The following is a 26,039-nucleotide window of genomic DNA, read 5'->3' on the forward strand; positions in this document are numbered from 1 at the left end:
GACTAATGATTACACCCCTATATCAGCTAGATGCAGGCAAGAGTGTGCAAGGCGGTATTGAATGTCACTGTCGGCTCAAATTTGGCTCTCGAACTGTGTGCACCTACGTTGTAAACTTTCATTCATAGGCTAGGTTGTAGCAACCTCATGATGGGTATAGGGATAATTTGAGTATCATGTAGTAGCCTAAACCTATTGCTATTACATTGAACTGGGTGAATGGAATATGAATGAGAGTCATCCAATATGCTGTAATAGAAATAAGGCCATGCTCATGAAAATAATATCGTCCTCCCTCATCTTAAACGGCACTGACCGCCACTGGTGCACACCATTGCTAACCATCAAACATTTTTGCAACTTAAAACATTTTGCAACGAAGACAAGGGTTTATTATTGGACAAATTCAGGTAGACTTTCTCCCGTTCCAGCCTGTTTGCTTTCTAGTGAATACGACCAAGGTAACTCTCCAGCCCTAAACAATAGTCACCTTTATTGTTGCCCACCCTGTAAAAGGTGAGAACAACGCATCAGTAATGATAAGACTGAAATAACACGCTCACTCTCTCATCCCCACAGTACGGACAGGTAGTGTCTTCCATTGGCTCTACTAACTATTAACCAGAGGGTTTGAGACTGAGAGACCCTCTGTATGTGCCATAAAGCCCAGGGAAGAGCCCCTCGTTCAGCCACGGCAGCAGCCATCTCCCCCTCTCACATCCTGCCCTTATACAATCAACCCAATCAGCCAGTCCAGCGCTAATTACCCTAATCGAGGAGTGACAGCTTCAGAGCTTCCCTGACATCCTAGTACTTCCTCCACCGGTTGTAAACGCCACTCGGGCGAAGACGACAGATAACGGCTGTGCTTCTTCATCGCGATTCACATTAGTTGCTTACAACTTTAAACTAAATGCTGATTCTGAACACCAATTTTCATGATGTCAAAAAATATATAAAAAAAGGCTTCACATAAAGTTCCTGTAAAATGACTTAAGACGAAATATTCATTAAAATTGTAGCGAAATAAAAGTTTTGAAACTACTAAATGCGAGGATAAAACAAAAGTGGTTATTCTAGCACCGTAGATACATGTAAAACCTTAGGTGTGGCACTCTATTCCCTTTATAGTGCACTACTTTGACCAAGGCCTGTAGGGCTCTGGTCAAAAGGAGTGCACTATATAGGGAAAAGGGTGCCATTTGGGACGCATGCATTGTAACTGGATCCGATGTAGAACACTGACCTGACTTTGGGCACCATCATGCGGTGCTGCACCATGAGTGTGTGGCAAATGGAGGCCATCATGGTGAAGACCTCTTCGCTGGCAGAGTCCCTCCACACCAGGTTGAGCAGCGCGTTGGTCTGCTGCTTGGTGTCCAGCTTGTGGACGCATTCCTCCGTGATCAGCTGCACCGATATCCGATAACTGTCGTGCTGGAACGATCGAGAACACACGGAATAGGTTTGAGTGAGTTGTTTCAGTAAGTATAGCAGGGCCTGTATTCATAAAGCGTCAGTAGGATCTAGGATCAGTTCTGCCATTTCGATCATAATGGAGCAGATCAGCCCTCCTACTCTGAGACGCTTTATGAATACGGGCCCAGGTGTTTATAGTGAGGTGCCTAGGGGCAGTGTGGATAAGGCTGTGGTCTGCTACTCGTGTGAAATACCTCTAATCAGATGTTAGCCGTTTTCATTTGAAAGTGTTGCCTGTGAAGTAAAAGGGCATTCTGAACTATATGCATTACCTGTAACCTGCAGAGTACTATCCCTGGATTTCAGTGTGTTACCTGTATTGACACATTAGTGGTGTGTGTGTGTTCCACCAGTGTTTAGTGGTGTGTGTGTGTTAGCTAGCTACCTGTGTGGACGGAGCCTGGATGTTAGTGTCCTCCTCGTCCTCTGAGTCACTGATGCTCTCCGGCCTGCTGGTGCTCTCTGACACGGGGAGGAGAGGTAGGAGGGTCTGCAGAGCTCGCAGGTACAGGTGGAGGCCCTCCTCTGATAGGGAACCTGCACACACACACGCATTACTACAAACACTCCCTATCACCATAAAAAAAAATTCGGGTCATTCCCTCCAAATCCTCTTGTGTCAGTGTATCTTCTGGTACACAAGAGTACAATTCCCCACACACTGGACACAAAGCCTGTGTCCCAAATGGCACCCTATTACCTACATAGTGCACTACGTTACACAGAGCCCTATGGGAATAGGGTGCCATTTTGGACGCAACCAAAGCGTATCCCTGACACTTACCTAGGCAGGTCTCCCCGGCCGAGAGGACAAAGTAGAAGAGCCACGGCGCCTGTTTCTGCGCCGCTGCAGAGGAGACTACGGTGGCCTGCAGGGAGCCCAGGAAGGCCTCGAAGGGGAAGTGGAGGCGCGGGTCGGACAGCGCCGGAATAAAGAAGTGAAAGATCTGCTCCGTGAATGGCGCCGAGATGAACTCCTCCGTGAAGGCTGCAAACACATACTGCCTGTGGAACCAGAGAGGGAGGGAGAGAAATTGATTGTCATTACATTACATTCTCCACACTGTAAAATGGATGAGTTGGTTTTAAATGTTCACTACATACATGATAATGACATTGGATTAAGCTATTGATCACAAATCAAAATGTACAAATATGTTACACTATGACGAATAAACATATGAACTGCTTAGATTCCACAAAGGCTTTGCTTTTAAAAGGGATAACTTTCAGTTTCAATCTTTAAGTATTTTGTTCACACTGTTAATACCAATCTCCAAAAAGTCAGCAGTCAAGTTTTCAAGATGGAGCACTTTCCGTACAGTGCCAAAATACCGTTTTTGAGTAGTTATTCTTTAAACTCATTCCCCAAACAGGGACAATAGAGTGATTGGGAGAGTAGGTGCCTCCTCCTTTCAGCTCTGTGAGTGCCCCAATATTGTCTTGTCAAACAGAGCAGTTTTTACTGAGTCACTCACATCTGGTGGCCCCGGTCAGATAATTAGCCGTTGGAGTGAGTGTGTACACAACTTCCTCACACACAGCCTCTGCTTTTCTTCAAAAACAAAAGAACGCCCCCCTCGTTTGTCATTAAGAATGTTTCAAATTGAGTGCAACTAGTCAATATTCTGTACTCCGAGTCTGGGTCAGTTTTATTGCTCGTAAACAAGTTGGTGAAGCAATTAGTGTCTCCGCCGACTCAAAAGGACAAACAAATGCCCAAAGTTTACATTATCGGTTTACTGCACAATCTTAACAGCATACGCCACAAACAAAGGCATTCCACTCGTGGCTTCTCACTGTGCTCTTTCCCACATGCTCAGCAGTCGCTGATGCCGAGACGCTTTGTGTGTGAGGGGGTTTTCATATGTTGGAGGTGAAACTTTTAAGGGGTCTGACTTTAGCACAAAGGGCCTTCTCTCTCTGTGTGTGTTCTGGTTAGTTTTAGGGTTGTTCATTTGTGTGTGCGTGTTTTGGTTTTACAGACGCTACGGCTGCAGTTATAGTAGGGTAAAGTTGATTTTTTTATTTTTTTCCCCCCACTAATGGTTAAGGTTAGGATTGGGGGATGGGAAGCTGATCTGTACCTAGGGAAAACTTCACCCCAGAGTGTTATACCTTGCGCCTGTTGTGCAGGAGGAATAGGTAAAGTGCAGGGGCTTCAGCGTGTGCTCCAGCAGTGTGCTTGCCAAGGGGATAGCGTGTGCTCCAGAGGGGGCGTCACTGTACTCCAGACTGGAAGGGAGCTTGTGATTCACTAGAATATAAAGCGACCTGTAGTACCCTGAGAGACAAAGAGTCAGAGAAAAAGAAAGAGAGCTGATGCAAGATGTCAAATTCAATGGGGCTTGAAAATTTGCATTAACCAAATAAAATGTTATAGTGCACTTCCACAGATATCATCACAATATTTACCTTTCTGTACCATATAGTGCAAAATTTGCTCGATTAACGACGCTACACAATTAACGTCTTGAAGGACAGGAAGATAGGTTCTCTCGGAGGAATAGATCTCCAGCATCCTCATGGGAACGGCAACATTCAAACTGTCATCCTTGCAGGTTTGCAGAAGTCTTGGAGAGAGATGGACAGAGGGTGTTAAGGTGGTGTAATATACTTCATCGATTTGTTTGCCAATGGATGTAGAGTGAAGTTGCCCCTAGAAGCTGATCTTGGGTCAGTTTTGTGTTTTTTTCCACTAATGGTTAAGGTTAGGATTGGAAGAGGGGAAGCTGATCCTAGATCTGTACCAAGGGGAAACTTAATCCCAGAGCACATTCATGAAGAATAGGTGTAAGCCCCATTACCTGCAGCAGAAGCCCAGGACCCTCTTAATCTGAAACACACACGTCTGTCTCTCTGACCCCAGCAGCAGCTTCACAAACTGCCCATTGTGTTTCACTAGGTTCTGACAAATCCATATCTACGGAGACACAGACAGAAATGTTGTATCATGTTCCCACACGCAAGATGTACATTTTAGTCATTTTAGCATTTTTACACAAGTTTTTCATTAGTTCAACAACACTTTTGCCCGAAAACCATTGGTCCTCACCAATCTCTGAGAGTCCTCACTCTGTCTGTAGAAAAATAGCAGTTGCCTTGTTAAGAGACTGAGACTGGCAGCGTCGGAGATTGGCGGTCCGCCTTCTGACTGTGCCTGGCAGACACAGCGGTCAAAGTTGCCCCTCTGGATGGCATACTAGAAAACACCAGGGTCAGAGGTCAAACACAGACAGTTATAGGGATGATCCCTTGATATTGTACACAATGAAGTATCTATCAACATTGCCAGCAGCAATAAAAGGTTGTGGAAAAGGGATTGCTGGCAAGATAAGGGCGTGTGGAAGGGAATGGCATTGAAACCCAAGAATGGGTGTTGTCTAATGTCTGTGAGCTTGTTCATAATAGTTGACATACTTGCTGTTTTCGGTCATGGTATCCTCGTATATAGGATTGAATGATAATTGCATTCTTCAATCTTCGTCTTTCATCCTTATTGAAGTTGAAAAACAGAGTCAAGTAAATAAATACACAGCGAAAGTAAATAATGATTGGTTCACATACAAAGCTGGATGATTTTACATCAAAGGACTACCTCTCTTTTTCTCCTTTCCTCTTGTGTCCGGTGTAGGAGAGATGCTTTTTCCTCCTGAAAGACAAAGTATATTAGCCTGACACGACTAGTAGAGAAATTAAGTCACTAGCTTAGCCTAGGCAGATAATAGTGGCTGCTAGATCTGCACTATCGTCTAGGATTGATGTGCATTTTTCCAGTTTTTTCCCAGATCTAGCGGCTACCTATGCTAACTTATAGCTAGCTATAGAAATAGTACAGTAGCCATCACTATACAGCAGGTAAGGTTAATCTCATAGTGGGCTTACCTTTTTACTCGCTCCCCCAAGAGACACCTTGGGTCTTGTTTTGAAATCTCCCTCAAAGCTGAAGCTCATGGTTAGATTTTATCAAAGAGATTTTTCTAACCATAGATGAAGGATCCTTGACTTGGTTCAATTCAGGACTTTACAAAGTGGGTGCTACAGCAATCTGAGAAATAAAGTAAACAAAACATTCCATTTAATTTCTGGCTAGTTGTCTAATTTAGTACAGTACCGACAACTTGACACCATCCAGAATAAAGCATCAAGATTAAAGCTAGCTAGACACATAGCTACAATTGTTAACTAACGTTACACTTCCCACATCTAGAATATTTCTGGTAGGGAAATGGGAAAACCTGTGGAAAGTGTAACTAGCTAGCATGCTTGGCTACAGTAACGTTAGCTAGCTAGCTACAGTAGCTAACGTTATAAAAATCCCCAACAGACACAAGTGACTTTGACTGGCTAGCACAACACATCACCTTTTGTGGGGAAATCACTGTTGCCTTGTAGATGTCTCTCTAACGCATTATCTACATTGTCAACCATGTTCCGGTTTTATTTATTTGTTAGTTAGGCAACTTAGTTAGCAAACGTCACTCTTGGTTTCATTGCACAACACCAAAGACAACACTGGACGCTAGGCTAACTGGCTAGCATGTTAGCTAGCTAGTTAGGTTAGCTAATGACTCAGCAGCTTGTGTATACATCGCTCTTGGTGATCTGTCTGCCACTGCTTCGTAAATTCAAAAGCATTAGATGTACAGACAACCCCAAAGTTACTTTATTCGTGCGTACATGTACATGACTCTTCTGACATTATAGCTAGCTAGCCAGTTAGCAAACGTTAGCTGGCTAGCTAACTTTACGGGACAGGTCGCCTTTCTAGCTAGCTAACGCGTTAACATTAGTAATCATGGCTATCATCTTGACATCTTTGTTCTAACAGAATAAATCGTTTGGACTAAAAATTAAATTAACTGTATGTTGATTACCTTTGATTAATGAAATGACCAACCGAAATGAAAGAGTACATAAGACTTTTGTGCTATATTAAATGAAACAAAAATGTATTGTTGGCTCCTTCTCCCCTTCTTTCCAGAAACACAACATAAACGGGTACGTCCGCCTCTTCAGAATACTGAAATCCGACTGGACACGCGTTTTAATGCTGAAATGCTATTCGCTGAATGCTATGTCAATAAAACACAGTTTGGCATTATTGGATCTTCTAGCTGGTGCATTCGTGCCTTGGTCCCGGGAGCAACAGGAAACATATGGGATTTTTAGTGGATTTGCTATTCAACTCAACATATGCTGATATTCTTTATAATGCAATAGTAGACAATGGGCCTAGTTCCACTTCAACTAGAAAAGAGAGAAAATAGATATGTGGTATGCAATACAATGTTAGCTGCATTGATGGTATACTTTCATGAATGGAAAGAAGACAGGTGTGCTTGTCAAACCTGAAGAATGTTGTTCAAAATTGCATTTAGTCTCTCTAAATTACATATAACCCTACATACTGTCCTATGGCTACCCGGACTATTTGCACTGCCCCCCCACCCCATCCTTTTACGCTGCTGCTACTCTGTTAATGATTTATGCATAGTCACTTTAACTCTGCCCACATGTACATATTACTTCAACTACCTCAACTAGCCGGTGCCCCCGCACATTGACTCTGCACCGGTACCCCCCTGTATATTTAGCCTCCCTACTGTTATTTTATTTTACTTCTGCTCTTTTTTTCTCAACACTTTTTTTGTTGTTGTTTTATTTTTACTTTTTTGTTAAAAATAAATGCACTGTTGGTTAAGGGCTGTAAGTAAGCATTTCACTGTAATGTCTGCACCTGTTGTATTCGGCGCATGTGGCCAATACAATTTGATTTGATTTGATTTGATTTGATTTATTTAGAGTTGGATTTGAAACTTCTCCTGTTCACTCAATCTCCCATTTCTGTTCAGAATGATTTATGAGTTTTTGATTTATTTAATCCCTTTTCAGTTTGAAAATAGATATAAACGAACTAATCCAATAATTATCCTGGAGATACTTAAGTCACTCTCCACCCTCAATTATGTCAAAGAAGGTCAAGCATTTATGACATCTTATATGTGCAATTAGACGTCATAATTGTCAAGAAGACCTTTTCATTATTTTATTGTTAATTTTCCATCTTAAAACGCATCAACACTATCACAGTTGAACAATTTCGACAAATCACAAATAGTAATCTCCCACTGGACAGTGGGCACACTGGTTGTTTCCACTTCACTTCAATGAAATTATGGGTGCGTTCGTAAATTGCGTCCAGTGTGTCAGAGTGCGCTCTGGGTCATTCTTAAATTCAGAGCGTTTCGCTATTGGAGCGTTCAGAGCGCTCTGGCAGATAAGTAGGGTTCCGAGCGTTCTGACCTCACAACCGCAGTAAAGCACTCAAGCTAACTGGCTAAAGTCGCCTAGCTTGCTAGCTACTTCCAGACACAAATGAGCAACACAACTGCGAGAACACCTTACTCTGACCATTTTACTCACCCTAGCAGAGGTGGTTAGGCTTTTTTCATGTTATCTAGAGCGTTGGTGACTAACTGTGCTGCTGGAAACAATTTAATTACGTTTTTTTGCCGACGTTTATGGACACCGGTCATATTCAACGGGTGTTGCTTGTTCGTCAATTCATCAGTTATTCTGTGCTCTGGCACACTCCGACGAGGGTACTCAGAAATCGGAGTAGATAGCCATAGTGAATTTACGAACGCACCATATGTTTAACCAACCTGGAATAGACGTTGAATTGACGTCTGTGCCCAGTGGGCTAGCTGTTGAGAGTTGCCACAGTAATGGACTTTTGTGCATGTACATATTTGCTTGTTTTTGTCTCAGGACCAAGTCAATACATCAAGGTGGGGACTGTACACATTTCAAAATATCATAAACCGCTGGCCTGGACTGCATGTTGTTGTAGCTACATCTAATCGAATCAATTTAAGGCCACAGGTTGGAAGTGTCTTCAGAAAATAAATCAGCATAATTTACTGTCTGTGGGATGTCACTTCACTACATTTCTCCCCTGAATAAGAAAGAGAGGTTTGAGGGTGTGCATTTTAGCATGAAGTGCATTTTAGTATATTTTTCATACATTTGATGTAGTAAATGTCTAAACAGTGATAGGCCTAGTGTTAATCATAGTTGAATTAAGGGAGATGAAACTTAACAAATTACTCGTCAACTGCGTCATCATCAATGTCCATTGCTTTTGAGCATCAATTTTGCTGAACACAAGTGCCCTATGGAAGACGTATCTTGCTTACATCTCAACCACCTTAATTCTTTGTTCTATTTAAATGCAGTCCTGTTTTGTCACATCCATTCGTTGTGCTTTTCTGTGCTTGTGTGTAAAAATCGGTACATTTCATAAATTAAATAAGATATCATAGGACATTTATCGTTTGCAGCACTCGCTCAGAAAAAAAGAAATACACATGTAGGCCTAACAACTTAAAATAATATGTTCTGAGATCATATTTTATGAATTGTATTAAATCATAAACAGGTTGCTTAACACTTTGACAGGTGCACAATTAATCCTTTCCAGTGTCAATTGGAAACACAGACGTTAGAAGATTACATCGACATTTCAGATCGTCAATCACCGTGTCTCATGTCATGGAGGAACCGCCTATCCGACTGTCATCTCGTTCAGTGGAAATTTTACAACACGAAAGCAGACTGATTTGACCATCACTCCATGGGATTGAATATATTTCGTTGGGTTCGTAAAATAAAGTGGTTTCACCGTCAACGTGAATTACAGAAAGGTAAACCTAAGGTATGAGTAGTAGGCCTACTACTTGTTGTTTATGACTATGTGATAGGCCTAAACAACAACAACACCAATATTAATAATAGCTAATAATAATACATGTTTAACAATAATTATGCATTATTAACAATAATTACATTGATCAGATAAAGTAAATTAGCAGCCATTTTAAATAGGCCTACAACTTTTTTAACGTTTTGAATAATTTTCATTCATTAGATGTTTACTCAAAATAAATTGGTCGATTTTTTTATGAGAACCTTAAAAACTACTGCTATTTTACTCCAAAAGGATAAAAAAATATGCATAATATAGCACAAGTTACATTATATTTAGTGATTCATGTCATCATCCTGAAGGACATTGAGAGAAATGATCAATACGGCTCTGCAGCCAAACAAAATTGATGGCACGTCCCCAAGAAATTAGCCTGCAATATTGCATTTAGGACGTTTAGACATATTGCGCCTGTTGCAGGGAAATTAGTTCTCTACTCAGTTCCAGCGGTCTACAAAAATCATATGCAATTTAGTCTTGCAGGAATGTGATCTCCTCACTAATGATATCTAGTAATGGAGTCTATCGTCCAAGGGCTTTTAAGGAGAGAAATACTCTCCAAGGAATGGCTTCCTTTGATAAAATGATGAGTCACAAATGTGTTTCAAATCAGTCCTAGCTGCATTTCAAGGCAGTGGTCATTTGGGCCGATTTAATTGAATGTATTTATTGCAATAAAAGAGACAGTGCACGTCCTCTTAAATTGCCTTTTCATAATGAACACATTTACCGAGGGTAATGAATATATAAACTCTCTCGATTTGTCACTTTGATTTGTATTTTAGTTAATTGTGAAAGTAATTACGGCGCAAATTAACAGCTTTCAGGAAAGACTGGGGTTTTAGGGTCCGCTTCCATCTTAGGGTGCCATATTAATTTTCCCTCCTGTTGACGTGATGAAAAGGGGCAATAAATCTCCGTGATTGGTGTTGGCCAATACTAAATGGCTTCATATTTCACTGGTGCTTTAATATAAATATTAATGTGGCCCCTTAATGAAATTAAACCAGGGGAGGCGACAAAGCACAGATCAAACGGTGTGGCGCTGTTAAGATATAAAGAAAATGATCAAATCGAGGATTCAGAATGCACAGATGCTGTTCATAAATTCTAAGAAATCCCGAAAATTGAATTTCAAAACATTTTCTTAATGGCTCTCAAAGCTCATCATAAAAAAATACAAATTAGTCCATGTTCGAAATGCATAAGGTGAACATTACCTGAGGCCTGAGCGAGATAAAAGCCATATCAAGATTACCCCATTAGCATTATTTGATTAGCTTTTAGGCTTGGGTTTAGGCGTTATAGTGTTGTGGCGCACGTGGACTCCCATTGCAGAATGCCACATCAATCTCAGATGTAGCTATTATTCCGTAATCAGTCATGCTATCATCAAGGTTTCCAATTAAACGGTCATCCTTTACTTGGAACTACCCCGTGACTTGTTGATTTCCCCTGAGCAAATAAAGTCTGCACAGACTGCGCAGGTCCCAATAGAGCAGTTAGCTGATGAATTGACAAAAACTAATCAGCTTTATTGGGAGACAGGTTAAGGGCAACAGTAATAATTCTCATTTCGACCTCTTCCTCCATTAACTTTAAGTGGCTTATTAGACCAAAAGACAACCACCCCCAGAGCTATAGATATCTAGGCCTACATGGAACCTATGGCTCTAATAACTATTATATGCTTCATATTTATAGGACTAAGGATGCCATTTTCGTCTCATTTGATGACAGTTAGTGCGCTTTCAATGCCAAAATATGCCTTTGAATATTGAATATCTATGTACCGGTGTGTATACCGTGTCCCCAGTAGCTCAGTTGGTAGAGCATGGCGCTTGCAAAGCCATGGTTGTGGGTTCGTTTCCCACGGGGGGCCAGTATGAAAATGTATGCACTCACTAACTGTAAGTCGCTCTGGATAAGAGCGTCTGCTAAATATGTAAAATGTATGCAGAGACATAAATGAAGAGATCCAGGGGGCAGCACGTTCAAAATAGATATTGAAATGATGGTCTTACCCTAATTATAATGATTCCTAATTTAATACACTTTGAAAAGTCTAATATGTAATTTATTTTAGTAATTAAAGGAGTTCCAAAATAATATGGTAAATGTATTGCATTTAGTTTAAATATCCATTATTGGTTGCATTTTCCTTTCACCCCAAACACAAAAAAAACCTTCCATTCACATATAAGAACTTTATTTTTGCAGGGTCACAGGAGGCTATATGCCCTCCATATCAAGATGTTACATTTAACATTTATATTGTGCAGGGCAGAGCAGAGCAAAATGTATTCATTCTACTCTCGGGTCTGGGTAGTGGCATAAGGCAGGCTCTTAGCAAAATTTCCCAGTTGGGCTCAGGTCTCTGGGTCATGCATAGACACCGTTTTTCATATGTGACATTAGATTTTTGGGGGGAGGAATATAATATCCTGCATGGTTTGGTAATTTATTTGTCTGTATCCCCATTAGATTTTACAGAAGCATCAGCTACTCTTCCTGGGGTCCACAAAAAAACACAAAACATGACAAGTAACAAAATGCTGATACACTGATAGACAAGGACAGTCACACAAATGTAATGATATACAAACAATACAACAACAAAAAAGCATACAAACAATACCACTAAAAAATAACGTGTGTGTTAGAGGGTGTCTGTGTGTTTGTGTGTGTGTCCCTTCACAGTCCCCACTTTTACATGAGATATAGTTTAATCCGTTTTTAAAGGTAATTTTGCTGTTTGCTTGAGTAATTGGTGATGGAAGGGAGTTCCATGCGATCATGGCTCTGTATAATACTGTGCGTTGACGTTAATTAATTTTGGACTTGGGGACTGTGAAGAGACCCCTGGTGGCATGTCTTGTTGGTGTCTGAGCTGAATGTAATTTGATTATAATAATAATATACAGTGCCTTGCAAAAGTATTCATCCCCCTTGGCGTTTTTCCTATTTTGTTGCATTACAACCTGTAATTGAAAGGGATTTTTATTTGGATTTCATGTAATGGACATACACAAAATAGTCCAAATTGGTGAAGTGAAATGAAAACAATAACTTGTTCCAAAAAATGCTAAACAATAAATAATGGAAAAGTGGTGCGTGCATATGTATTCACCCCCTTTGCTATGAAGCCCCTAAATAAAGATCTGGTGCAACCAATTACCTTCAGAAGGCACATAATTAGTTAACTAAAGTCCACCTGTGTGCAATCTAAGTGTCACATTATCTGTCACATGATCTCAGTATATATACACCTGTTCTGAAAGACCCCAGAGTCTCCAACACTACTAAGCAAGGGGCACCACCAAGCAAGCGACACCATGAAGACCAAGGAGCTCTCCAAACAGGTCAGGGACAAAGTTGTGGAAAAGTACAGATCAGGGTTTAGTTTATAAAAAAATATCCGAAACTTTCAACATCCCACGGAGCACAATTAAATCCATTATTTAAAAATGGAAAGAATATGGCACCACAACAAATCTGCCAAGAGAGGGCCGCCCACCAAAACTCACGGACCAGGCAAGGAGGGCATTAATCAGAGAGGCAACAAAGAGACCAAAGATAACCCTGAAGGAGCTGCAAAGCTCCACAGCGGAGATTGGAGTATCTGTCCATAGGACCACTTTAAGCCGTACACTCCACAGAGCTGGGCTTTACGGAAGAGTGGCCAGAAAAAAAGCCATTGCTTAAAGAAAAAAATAAGCAAACACGTTTGGTGTTCGCCAAAAAGCATGTGGGAGACTCCCCAAACATATGGAAGAAGGTACTCTGGTCAGATGAGACTAAAATTGAGCTTTTTGGCCATCAAGGAAAACGCTATGTCTGGCGCAAACCCAACACCTCTCATCACCCCGAGCACACTATCCCCACAGTGAAGCATGGTGATGGCAGCATCATGCTGTGGGGATGTTTTTCATCGGCAGGGACTGGGAAACTGGTCAGAATTGAAGGAATGGTGGATGGCACTAAATACAGGGAAATTCTTGAGGGAAACCTGTTTCAGTCTTCCAGAGATTTGAGACTGGGACGGAGGTTCACCTTCCAGCTGGACAATTACCCTAAGCATACTGCTAAAGCAACACTCAAGTGGTTGAAGGGGAAACATTTAAATGTCTTGGAATGGCCTAGTCAAAGCCTAGACCTCAATCCAATTGAGAATCTGTGGTATGACTTAAAGATTGCTGTACACCAGCGGAACCCATCCAACTTGAAGGAGCTGGAGCAGTTTTGCCTTGAAGAATGGGCAAAAATCCCAGTGGCTAGATGTGCCAAGCTTATAGAGACATACCCCAAGAGACTTGCAGCTGTAATTGCTGCAAAACGTGGCTCTACAAAGTATTTACTTTGGGGGGTTGAATAGTTATGCACGCTCAAGTTTTCAGTTTTTTTGTCTTATTTCTTGTTTGTTTCACCCCCCAAAAATTGTTTGCATCTTCATAGTGGTAGGCATGTTGTGTAAATCAAATGATACACACCCCCAAAAAATCCATTTTAATTCCAGGTTGTAAGGCAACAAAATAGGAAAAATGCCAAGGGGGGTGAATACTTTCGCAAGCCACTGTACGCCATTTAGCAGACGTTTTTGATGCAGACAGTAATATCTCTCATGAAAAGTTTTAGATGTATTTAAGACCAGTTTATTATTAATCACCTATTCTGATACTGACTGTAACTCCTTATTTAGAATTTTAGTGAGCTCACTGGCTTTGGGTGCTGACATGAAGAGTGTGGAATCATCCACATAACATAGTCATTCTAGCTTTGTGTAAGACCAGTGGCAAATAATTTGTAATAATAGAGAAGAGTAACGGCCGAAGGCAACTGCCCTGAGGGACACCGCACTGTACATATCTGATGTTAGAGAAGCTTGCATTGAAGAACACTCTCTGGGTTCTATTGGATAAATAACTCTCCAACCATGTGATGGCAGGGGATGTAAAGCCATAGCAAGTGAGTTTCTTCATTAACAATTTATGATCAATAACAGGGCATAGAAAATGAATAGGCCTATTATTTGACTGTATAGGCTTCTTCCAAAATATTTTGGGCAATATGTCTGTCATTGCTAAGCTGTACATGTAGGCTACATAAGCCATCAAAATTCAATGCATTGAACAGGCCTACGGATTTTGGGGTAAAATGTAATCATAAATGCTTGCCCCCAACTAAAATGTGAGTTATGTGCACAGATCTGAAGTTAGGAATCCACAGGCCCCTCGATGCCCCCCATTGTCTTATACTGCAGAAAGAAATAAACACCTACACTGAGAGTACAAAACATTAGGAACACATTCCTAATATTGAGTTGCCCTCAGAACAGCCTCAATTCGTCGGGGCATGGACTCTACAAGGTGTCCAAAGCGTTCCACAGGGACGCTGGCCCATGTTGACTCCAATTCTTCCCACAGTTGTGTCAAGTTGGCTGGTAGTGGATCTCTACTTCGAATAGCTTGTTCCATCTCATCCCACAGATGCTCAATTGGATTTAGATCTAGTGACTGGGCAGGCCACTCCTGTAAGCTGAATTCACTGTTATGTTCATGGAACCATTCCTGGACAATCCTAGCCTTGTGCCATGGGGCATTATCCTGCTGAGAAAATCAGATTAGCAGATGGATACACTGCTGCCATGAAGGGATGCACCTGATTGGCAATGATGTTCAGATATCCTGTGACATTCAAACATTGTTCCACTTTTATCAAGGGGCCCAATGCGTGCCATGAAAACACACCCCACACCACAACACCACCAGCCTGCAATATTGACACGCGGCATGATGGATACATGCACTCATGTGGTTTTCTCCATACCGTAGTCCTCCCATCAGCGTGAAACAGCAGGGTTCATCAGACCAATTCTCCAGTGTCCAGTGTTTTCATTCCTTAGCCCAATGCAACCGCAGTGTCTTGTTTTTTGCTGAAAGAAGTTTAACTCTGTAAGGTCGTCAGCTTCCCCCATTCGTGTCAAGGTATGACGAGTTGTGCATTCTTTTATGGGTCTTTGGGCACCCATGTTGTACTGGACTGTCAGTTGACTTACTGTAGCCTGTCTGTTGCTCTGCACAATTTGTGTCAGCCTCCTTTGTCCTCTTTCATCAATGGCCCGTTTTTGACCACTGACCTGCTGTTGGCTGGATGTCCTTTGGGTGGTGGACCATTCTTGATACACACAGGTTACTGTTGAGCGTGAAAAACCCAGCAGTGTTGCAGTTCTTGACACACTCAAACCGGTGCGCCTGGCACCTACTACCATACCCCATTCAAAGGCACTTAAATATTTTGTCTTGCCAATTCACCCTCTGAATGGCACACATACTCAATCAATGTCTCAATTGTCTCAAGGCTTAAAAATCCTTCTTTAACCTGTCGCCTCTCCTTCATCTTCACTGATTGAAGTGGATTTAACAGGTGACATTAATACTGGCACTATGGGGAATGCCAAACGATTCTCTTCACAATGGCCTACCCAAAAAGCATTTGAATAATTACCCTTAGGAAAGGATAGGCTATCGTTTTTTTTTAAGTAACTGTCCTATGTGTCGAGATTTCTATGAAATATGATCTATAATTAATTACAATATGAGTTAAATATTTTTCCTTCCAAAAAATGTTACCTGTGTATGTTAAAAAGCAGTTTTTCTGTGTTGGAATGTTGTGGGCATACCGGCTTATACTGATCATAAAAAATAGCCTATTCATGCTAGTAGACCACTGATTGGCCAGCTCATCCTCCTCATTCTCCATGAGGAAATAGCAAGCATTTTTTAAATGTCTGTTTGAGATACAAGTTTGAGGTCAGTTTTTTAAGAGTCTTTTCTCCAATTTATGCTTTGGCCACAAATGCGAGTATAGGATGAGTCAACAACATTATTTGGGTAGCCCATGAGTTAAGAGAATATTAACTTTTAAAAGTGAGATTTTCACTGAACAGTTACTTTAAGATGGAGAAGCAAATGTCCATGGTTGCAATCACCAGGCATTATAGGTTGAAGTCTTCACAACTTGGAATTTAATTAAACTTACATTAGGCTATGTGACTCTAAATAGGTCAATAAGCTCTCAATCAAGTCTATTCGTTTTTGGCTAAATGTATATCATATTATTGTTAAATGAAAATATATCCAACCCATTCATTATTTTATTTTTCTAAACTTCACCTTTTCAAAAGTGCCCTATCGACCCAAAGTGGCACGGGTCATTTCTTGAAGAGGTATGCAATTTGCCAACTAAACGCATTGTAAACATGGCTTGGATTGACCAATGGGATAACCTCATGCCAAACGGGTGGAACCAATCCCATATCGAATAGAAATTAAGTGTCACGTAGAGTTGGTTTCACCGCTCACACTTTAACCGAGATCATAACTTTAAGAGGTGGAAAGACGACAACACTTCAATATCGTTTTGAAACAACTGTTCAACGTCTGCAAACAACGCGGACACTGGTTCAAATGGAGAAATCAAAAAATTTCCGCATCGATGCGCTTCTGGCTGTTGACCCGCCGAAGGTGCAGACATCTCCGCTTGCGCTTGTGACTTCTTTATCATCCTCTTCCATTTCATCGTCCGGAAGTGTACCAAACTCAGAATTGAATGCCGACTCTTTACGGAATGAGACGCCGTCTCCACCGCGGATTTCCCCTTCTGGTTTGATTCCTAAACCAGGCTTCTTGAACAGTCCCCACAGTATGGTTGGATTACATCCACAGAGCAGCGCAGGGATCCCTCCTCAGGCTCTCTACGGCCACCCCATGTATACCTACTCCCTAGGGCAGCACCCTGCCTTGTCCTACTCATATCCACATGGGTCCCATCACCACCATCCATGCAGCGACTCCCTCAAACTCTCGGCCGGGACGTTTCAGCTCGACCACTGGCTGCGAGTCTCCACAGCGGGAATGATGCTACCCAAAATGCCCGATTTTAATTGTGAGTATTGTGAGTATAACCGCGCCATTCTTTTTCATAGTTTGTCGTCTATGCTTATACTTATTACATTATTTTTGGACTGCTAATAAATCACTGCTGACTTTATATTTGCTGTATACGCACTTGGCGAGCAAGTTGATGCATTTTACATTATTGCCCCATTGGTGCCTTTATTGCCTCAAGACTTGGTGAAGAAAGGTTTCCATGTCTGGCATGGCCAGAAAGGCTGTTTGAGTGCGAGGAGAGAGGGTGATAGGTTTTTAGAGAGAAACTAAAATGGTGTGAAAGTGACAGTGTGAAACCCGCAGGCGACACACTGTTTGCTCACCAGATACTGCGCTTTTTGTTCCTGTTCGTTTTAACAGATGTCTTTAAAATGATGTGGCAAATAGCTTAGCTCTCTCTGAATATATATTCTGGCAATGTTAGATGTTATACTAACAATATTATGGCAATTTCGACCGAAACTCACCGTTAGGTCCCCTGTAGCTCAGTTGGTAGAGCATTGCGCTCGCAACGCCAGGGTTGTGGGTTCGTTTCCCACGGGGGCCAGTATGAAAACGTATGCACTCACTAACTGTAAGTCGGTCTGGATAAGAGCGTCTGCTAAATGACTAAAATGTAAATGTTTCTTGAGAAGGCTGCATAGCGTGCAAAAACACACATTTCTATCCCAAAGGCTATATGTGTTCAATTTAAATTAAAGCTTTTATCCATTTAATATTTAACAACTGATTTTCCATTTAAACCTGAAATGATTACCCTGTCATTTTCAATGTGTGTATTACAAAATGACATCTTGTTATAGGCTATATCATATAGGCCTAAAGGAAATTGTTATCTCAATATTATTCCTTTTGTTTGCAGACATATTTGATTTTAAAATGCTGTGCATAGGCATAAATAATGTAAAAGCACACACGTTGCCATAATTTTTTTCTTGACCTCATGAGTATAGAAATGTACTTTATATTTTGTTTTCCAGCTCAGGCCCAGTCAAACTTGCTTGGAAAGTGCAGAAGACCAAGGACTGCATTCACAAGTCAGCAGCTACTGGAGCTTGAGCATCAATTCAAACTGAATAAGTATCTGTCGCGACCAAAGCGCTTTGAGGTGGCTACATCCTTGATGCTGACCGAAACGCAGGTATATAAGAGCTTCAAATACATGTTTGTTTGAGAGCCATTGTGAAACATTTACATTTTAGTCATTTAGCAGACGCTCTTATCCAGAGCGACTTACCGGACCAATTAGGGTTAAGTGCCTTGCTCAAGGGCACATCGGCAGATTTTTCACCTAGTCGGCTCGGGGATTAGAACCAGCGACTTTTCGGTTACTGGCACTACGCTCTTAACCACTAAGCTACCACTATTATGCTATTCAATCCGTTTTACATGAAAACACTGTTCTTTAGTTGTGTGCTCTATGGTCTGGCCAGGTGCTGCTCTAGGTGCCCATTACGCACGGCTCGAATCCAAAAACGGCCTATTAACTTGAACTATTATTGTTCGACCATATAAAACACATTTTCTCAAAAATATTTGTTATTTTCATTTTCAGGTGAAAATTTGGTTTCAGAACAGGCGGATGAAGTGGAAACGGAGCCGGAAGGCCAAAGAGCAAGCCGCACAGGAGGCTGAGAATAAGAAAAGCAACAAAAACGGCAAGGAGAAATCGGACGGACAGGAACAAACGGATTATCAAAAGACTGGTTCTGCCAAAAGTAACAGAATAAGAGACTTCAGGGACAGTGACGATGATGAAGGTGACAACTTCCTGTACAACTCCTCGGATTGCTCATCGGACGACGAGAGAACCCACACCAGTGATATAAGCCCACAGCCTTGATAGGGGTAAGGATACATGTATTTTTGAAAAGCTATAGGCCTACACTCCTTAAATGTGAATGGAATTTTCCACCAAACTGCAGCTGCATGTACAGTAATAACAACCTTCAATCACCTACCTGGAAATTACGAAAGTAATTAGAAAAATTGGGAAAATACAAACTGATCAATGCCTGACTGAGATTCAGTGTGCAGAATGGCCCTATGAGGTAAGATTGACGTTTTAGAATGCAGTTTCGAGGTACACTCTGCTATTTGTAACATTGCATGGTTTTATGTGAAAATGAACCCATGTCTTCATCCAGTTGGTTTAGGACCCTAATGTCCAGTACAATCACATGGGTTCTCCACTATAGGGGTTATTATCATACTATTTTGATATGGCGACCAATTGTAAATTCAGACATGATATTAATCTTTGCATTTTATTTTGTTTAATGTTATTGAATTTGTGTTGTGTTACACTTCTGTAATTGTGTCATATACTGTTTACGTGCAGAAAAATGTTTTTTGTTTATTTTTGTATACTGTATTTATAAAATGGCTAATGCATGCTAAATTACTGTTAACCATCTCCCATGATACAGACGACATTAAATACATTTGTTGTATAGAACATTGTGTTTTTTAGTGCTGACCAATGTGAATTTATCAAACACACTTAACCAATTATGGTCCCATTTCGGAGCCAATTTGGTCTCCGTTTAGAGGTCATAAGCATACACATAGGTCTATATAATTGACGTTATGATCCAGTATAATTTTGAGTGATATATTGATTTAGCCAGCAAGTATGTACTTTCCACAGTATAATTTTGATGAGTAAATGCATATTGTTGTGGTGCATAACGTTTTACAATTTATTGAGGGCTATTGTGAGAAGTAGGAGAATATCTGAATAAATAAATAATGACATAATGTCTATATTTAGCAGATCGAATGACAATCGGATGAGTTATCTTTCCGCCTATACAGTGATTACCAAGCGGTTTCAACAGCTTATTAATACGAGCCCATTGCTGGTCTAGTGTGAAATGGTTCCATGGTCTTACTCCAGACTTGTGTTTGCTCTCCCAGCGCGTTTCCACAGATCCGACAGCGCTATAACCAGCGATTCCCATGACCCGACCTGTCAGACCAACGGGGACGACAGATCCTTCAGTAGGCCTACGAAGTGTATAATAGCTGACATATAGTCTACATCCACAGCTTATAATGCAGGTCTTTCTGGATTTAGGCTACAGTTTATGTTACATCCACCACAACAATATGCCTTTTACTCATCAAAATTATAGGCTACTGAGCTCACTACATAATCTTTAGGCCTGAAGAGACTGCAGCAGAGAGAAATACAATATTGGAAGAAGGCAGTGCTCTTAGCAATTGCATGTCTGGCAATGTAATTCAGTCCAGTTTAATAGAAAGTAATAGTCTAATACATATTTAGGCCCACCCTTAAGAAAAAAACATGAATTTCACATGTGAAGTTAATGTGACAACATGTAAAAGCAGCATGTGATAACATGAAAATACATATGTGAAGTGTTCCAAAACCTCATGGTTTCACATGATTTCACATGGGAAAGGTTATTTGATCACTTGTGAAAATCCACGTGAAACTTCATGTGAAATATCATCAAATGTGAAGTGTTCCAAAAACACATGGTTTCACATGATTTCACATGTGAAATAAAATTGTGAATTATATGGTTTTTCCTCAAGGGCTTAGTAAAAAAACAAGTAATACATTTGGTTGAACGTGAACGAAAAGCATTTCCTAAACGTGGAAATTTCACATGTGAAATCATGTGTTTTTCTGTAAGGGTAAATATCTACCAATAATTTATATCTCAGATCAATTACTAGAGTACATGTAAATATCAACACAATGCTCCAGGCATGAATAACAATTCCTTTGCAATATACAGTTGAAGTTGGAAGTTTCCATACACCTTAGCCAAATACGTTTAAACTCAGTTTTTCACAATTCCTGACATTTAATCCTAGTAAAAATTCCCTGTCTTAGGTTCACCACTTTATTTTAAGAATGTGAAATGTCAGAATAATAGTAGAGAGAATTATTTCTTTCAGCTTTTATTTATTTCATCACATTCCCAGTGGGTCAGAAGTTTACATACATTCAATTAGTATTTGGTAGCAGTACCTTTAAATTGTTTAACTTGGGTCAAACGTTTTTGGGTAGCCTTCCACAAGCTTCCCACAATAAGTTGGGTGAATTTTGGCCCATTCCTCCTGACAGAGCTGGTGTAACTGAGTCAGGTTTGTAGGCCTCCTTGCTCGCACACACTTTTTCAGTTCTACCCACAAATGTTCTATAGGATTGAGGTCAGGGCTTTGTGATGACCACTCCAATACCTTGACTTTGTTGTCCTTAAGCCATTTTGCCACAACTTTGGAAGTATGCTTGGGGTCATTGTCCATTTGGAAGACCCATTTGCGACCAAGCTTTAACTTCCTGACTGATGTCTTGAGATGTTGCTTCAATATATCCACATAATTTTCCTTCCTCATGATGCCATCTATTTTGTGAAGTGCATCAGTCCCTCCTGCAGCAAAGCACCCCCACAGCATGATGCTGCCACCCCCGTGCTTCACGGTTGGGATGGTGTTCTTCGGCTTGCAAGCATCCCCATGTGCAGTTGCAAACCGTAGTCTGGCTTTTTTATGGCGGTTTTGGAGCAGTGGCTTCTTCTTTGCTGAGCGGCCTTTCAGATTATGTCGATATAGGACTCGTTTTACTGTGGATATAGATACTTTTGTACCTGTTTCCTTCAGCATCTTCACAAGGTCCTTTGCTGTTGTTCTGGGATTGATTTGCACTTTTCGCACCAAAGTACGTTCATCTCTAGGAGACAGAACGTGTCTCCTTCCTGAGCGGTATGACGGCTGTGTTGTCCCATGGTGTTTATACTTGCGTACTATTGTTTGTACAGATGAACGTGGTACCTTGAGGCATTTGGAAATTGCTCCCAAGGAGGAACCAGACTTGTGGAGGTCTACAATTTTTTTTCTGAGGTCTTGGCTGATTTATTTTGATTTTCCCATGATGTCAAGCAAAGAGGCACTGAGTTTGAAGGTAGGCCTTGAAATACATCCACAGGTACACCTCCAATTGACTCAAATGATGTCAATTAGCCTATCAGAAGCTTCTAAAGCCATGACATCATTTTCTGGAAATTTCCAAGCTGTTTAAAGGCACAGTCAACTTAGTGTATGTAAACTTCTGACCCACTGGAATTGTGATACAGTGAATTATAAGTGAAATAATCTGTCTGTAAACAATTGTTGGAAAAATTACTTGATGTCTTGCATTGCAGCTATAAGTTTATGAAGTGTGATATGTTTACCAGTCTACTTTATGAACAGGGTTGTGTAGGTTCCTTTCTAAATGTAATCCGTTATAGTTAGCATACTAGTTACCTGTCCAAAATTGTAATCAGTAACGTAACTTTTGTATTACCCAAACTCAGTAACGTAATGTGATTACTTTCAGTTAATTTTTGATTACTTTCCCTTTAAGAGGCATTAGAAGATGACAAAAAGGATCCATGAAACGCGTTTGGTGCGTCATCATAGTGGTCTCTGACTTGTGGTCAGACTAGACTCACTCAGGTGGAACAAACTTAAAGGTTCAATGCAGCAGTTTTTATCTCAATATTTTCTGGGTAACAATGAACAATTAAGTACTTTACTGTGATTGTTTCTAATTAAAATTGTCAAAAATAAACAAAAATAGCTTCTTAGCAAAGAGCAATTTCTCAAACAAGAATTTTGCTAGGACTGTCCGAGATTTGTTTGAGTGGGGAGGGGAAAACGGAAAACTAGCTGTTATTGGCAGAGAGGTTTGGAACTCTCTTTCTTATTGGTCTATTAACATTTTAAATTTAAGTCATTTAGCAGACACTCTTATCCAGAGTGACTTACAGTAGTGCATGCATACATTTTCCATACTGGTCCCCCATGGGAATCAAACCTACAACCCTGGCGTTGTAAGCACCATGCTCTACAAACTGAGCCACATGGGAATTAGTAACTCATTTACCGTATGGTGATGTCACCATGGAAAGCCAAAACTCCCTCCCACCAAAACAGGCTGAAATTTCAGGCGGTCTTTTCAAACAGCTCTTAGACCAAAAGCGCATTATCATAATTTTCACAATTTCATTTTATTGTTCCAACCTCATAGTGTGTAAATATATATAAACCACAGGAAAATCTAGTTTTTGACTGCACTGATTACAATATTTTTACCGGTAACATAACTGATCACATGTACAGGTTTTTGTAATCATATTACATAACCGATTACATGTAATTAGTTACTCCCCAACCCTGTAACATAGGTTTCTATCCTACACAGTCTGATCTGATGTACAGAGCCTAGCACAGCCTAAATGTGGGAAATCAGTCACTGTAGCACATTGGTGAGTTTATGGGGTAGTTATGCTCACTGTGGTGCATAGCATGATTACTGTTTTGGGAATTCCGTATCAGTTTAGGAAATGCTTTTCGTTCACGTTCGACCAAATGTATGACTTGATTTTCTGCTTAGAAAGCAGCTAAACCCTTACGGAAAAACCACGATTTCAACATTTTATTTCACATGTGAAACCATGTGTTTTTGGAACATTTCACATGTGATGAAATTTCACATGAAGTTTCATGTGATCACATAAGTCTCACATGTGCATATTTGTTTTACATTCGATTTCACAGGCGATGCCCTGCAAACAAAAATTAGTCTTTAGGATACACACACAAACAGTGTTTTCAACGTACATATTTGACACCCATGATTACATTGTGTATGTCCTCACCTTGAATTTTAACTCACAACCTCTAGGTTCACAGCATTCCGATCTTCCTGCTATGCCACAATGTCTTTCTCAATTATTGATTTCACCTGTATTCCTACACTTTGGATTTAAGTAAAGTAAATCTCAGCTTTGTTAAAAATACACTCAAGAAAAACTATTATATGTATCATAGTAATTCAGGAGTAACATTAAAACAGAATAATTAGCCCCACCAACATTAGATAACTATACATAAAACCCTAAAATTGCTGAAATAAGTAAATGAAATCAATGATGAGAGAGTAGTCAGATTAACTGATAACTAAAATATAAGTGCAGATGGCTCTCTTTTGCTAAGTGGAGAGATGTATTGTCGGTAATTAATGTGTAGGGGAATGCTTCAGACTTTGTGGCGCAGCATACCCACAATCTAGAGGTTGTAAATTCTAATCCCAGGTGGGGTCATATTGCGACATCAGTACTAAGTGATCATGTCAAATGGAATCATCCTGTCATTTATTTTATTTTTGCATCAATTTTTCTCCCCAATTGGTAGTTACAGTCTTGTCCCATCGCTACATCTCCTGTACGGACTCGGGAGAGGCGAAGGTCGAGAGCCATGCATCCCCCGAAACACGACCCTACCAAGCCGCACTGCTTCTTGACACACTGCTCGCTTAACCCTGAAATCAGCCGCACCATACAACTGGCGACCGAAGTCGCATGTGCCCGCCACAAGGAGTCGCTATAGCGCGATGGGACAAGGACATCCGGCCAAACCCACCCCTAACCCGGACGACGCTGGGCCAATTGTGCACCGCCTCATGGGTCTCCTGGTCACGGCCGGCTGCGACACAGCCTGGGCTCGAACCCGGGTCTGTAGTGACGCCTCAAGCACTGCGATGCAGTGCCTTAGACCGCTGCGTCACTCGGGATGTACAGTGAGGGAAAAAAGTATTTGATCCCCTGCTGATTTTGTACGTTTGCCCACTGACAAAGACATGATCAGTCTATAATTTTAATGGTAGGTTTATTTGAACAGTGAGAGACAGAATAACAACAACAAAATCCAGAAAAACGCATGTCAAAAATGTTAAAAATTGTTTTGCATTTTAATGAGGGAAATACGTATTTGACCCCTCTGCAAAACATGATTTAGTACTTGGTGACAAAACCCTTGGTGGCAATCACAGAGGTCAGACGTTTCTTGTAGTTGGCCACCAGGTTTGCACACATCTCAGGAGGGATTTTGTTCCACTCCTCTTTGCAGATCTTCTCCAAGTCATGAAGGTTTCAAGGCTGACGTTTGGCAACTCGAACCTTCAGCTCCCTCCACATATTTTCTATGGGATTAAGGTCTGGAGACTGGCTAGGCCACTCCAGGACCTTAATGTGCTTCTTCTTGAGCCACTCCTTTGTTGCCTTGGCCGTGTGTTTTGGGTCATTGTCATGCTGGAATAACCATCCGCGACCCATTTTCAATGCCCTGGCTGAGGGAAGGAGGTTCTCACCCAAGATTTGACAGTACATGGCCCCGTCCATTGTCCCTTTGATGCGGTGAAGTTGTCCTGTCCCCTTAGCAGAAAAACACCCCCAAAGCATTATGTTTCCACCTCCATGTTTGACGGTGGGGATGATGTTCTTGGAGTCATAGGCAGCATTCCTCCTCCTCCAAACATGGCGAGTTGAGTTGATGCCAAAGAGCTCGATTTTGGTCTCATCTGACCACAACACTTTCACCCAGTTCTCCTCTGAATCATTCAGATGTTCATTGGCAAACTTCAGACGGGCCTGTATATGTGCTTTCTTGAGCAGGGGGACCTTGCGGGCGCTGCAGGATTTCAGTCCTTCATGGCGTAGTGTGTTACCAATTGTTTTCTTGGTGACTATGGTCCCAGCTGCCTTGAGATCATTGACAAGATCCTCCCGGGTAGTTCTGGGCTGATTCCTCACCGTTCTCATGATCATTGCAACTCCACGAGGTGAGATCTTGCATGGAGCCCCAGGCCGAGGGAGATTGACAGGTCTTTTGTGTTTCTTCCATTGTTGTCACCTTCTCACCAAGCTGCTTGGCGATGGTCTTGTAGCCCATTCCAGCCTTGTGTAGGTCTACAATCTTGTCCCTGACATCCTTGTAGAGCTCTTTGGTCTTGGCCAAGGTGGAGAGTTTTGAATCTGATT

The 26,039-nt window shown here is 41.1% G+C and overlaps 2 protein-coding genes and 1 non-coding gene across 4 annotated transcripts in view; 2 read left to right on the forward strand and 1 right to left on the reverse strand.

Annotated features, from left to right (window-relative positions):
• LOC121549994 (ubiquitin-protein ligase E3C-like) overlaps positions 1-6,493 on the reverse strand; it is a 33,197-nt gene extending 26,704 nt beyond the window's left edge. The window contains exons 1-11 of the mRNA XM_041862037.2: positions 6,357-6,493; positions 5,365-5,527; positions 5,078-5,131; positions 4,900-4,974; positions 4,535-4,681; positions 4,287-4,402; positions 3,895-4,052; positions 3,598-3,763; positions 2,264-2,484; positions 1,865-2,016; positions 1,247-1,437 (exon numbers count right to left, since the gene is read on the reverse strand). Of these exons, the coding sequence (XP_041717971.2) occupies positions 1,247-1,437; positions 1,865-2,016; positions 2,264-2,484; positions 3,598-3,763; positions 3,895-4,052; positions 4,287-4,402; positions 4,535-4,681; positions 4,900-4,974; positions 5,078-5,131; positions 5,365-5,433 (1,349 nt within the window). The 5' untranslated portion in view covers positions 5,434-5,527; positions 6,357-6,493. The remainder of the gene's footprint in view (positions 1-1,246; positions 1,438-1,864; positions 2,017-2,263; positions 2,485-3,597; positions 3,764-3,894; positions 4,053-4,286; positions 4,403-4,534; positions 4,682-4,899; positions 4,975-5,077; positions 5,132-5,364; positions 5,528-6,356) is intronic.
• Positions 6,494-16,505: 10,012 nt separating this feature from the next.
• LOC121549534 (motor neuron and pancreas homeobox protein 1-like) lies at positions 16,506-19,925 on the forward strand. Of its 2 annotated transcripts, none has more exons than XM_041861329.2 (3): positions 16,506-17,203; positions 18,180-18,340; positions 18,755-19,925. In XM_041861329.2, exons 1-3 carry the CDS (start codon positions 16,717-16,719, stop codon positions 19,040-19,042), a joined length of 936 nt encoding a protein of 311 aa, XP_041717263.1. In that variant the 5' UTR covers positions 16,506-16,716; the 3' UTR covers positions 19,043-19,925. The 2 variants fall into 2 exon arrangements, with proteins under 2 accessions (XP_041717263.1, XP_041717264.1); XM_041861330.2 differs by having other exon boundaries at positions 16,506-17,194.
• Positions 17,672-17,746, forward strand: trnaa-cgc. The gene has a single exon. It is a non-coding gene; the product is annotated as a tRNA-Ala (tRNA).
• Positions 19,926-26,039: the final 6,114 nt, after the last annotated feature.

This window comes from Coregonus clupeaformis, chromosome 34 (assembly GCF_020615455.1).
Source record: "Coregonus clupeaformis isolate EN_2021a chromosome 34, ASM2061545v1, whole genome shotgun sequence".
NCBI lineage: Eukaryota > Metazoa > Chordata > Actinopteri > Salmoniformes > Salmonidae > Coregonus > Coregonus clupeaformis.

Coding starts and splice junctions, on each gene's coding strand:
- LOC121549534 (XM_041861329.2), top strand. CDS start 16,717: ATGGAGAAATCAAAAAATTTCCGCATCGATGCGCTTCTGGCTGTTGAC. Junction 17,204..18,179: donor CGATTTTAATTGTGAGTATT/GTGAGTATAACC, acceptor TTTGTTTTCCAG/CTCAGGCCCAGTCAAACTTG. Junction 18,341..18,754: donor TGATGCTGACCGAAACGCAG/GTATATAAGAGC, acceptor TTTCATTTTCAG/GTGAAAATTTGGTTTCAGAA.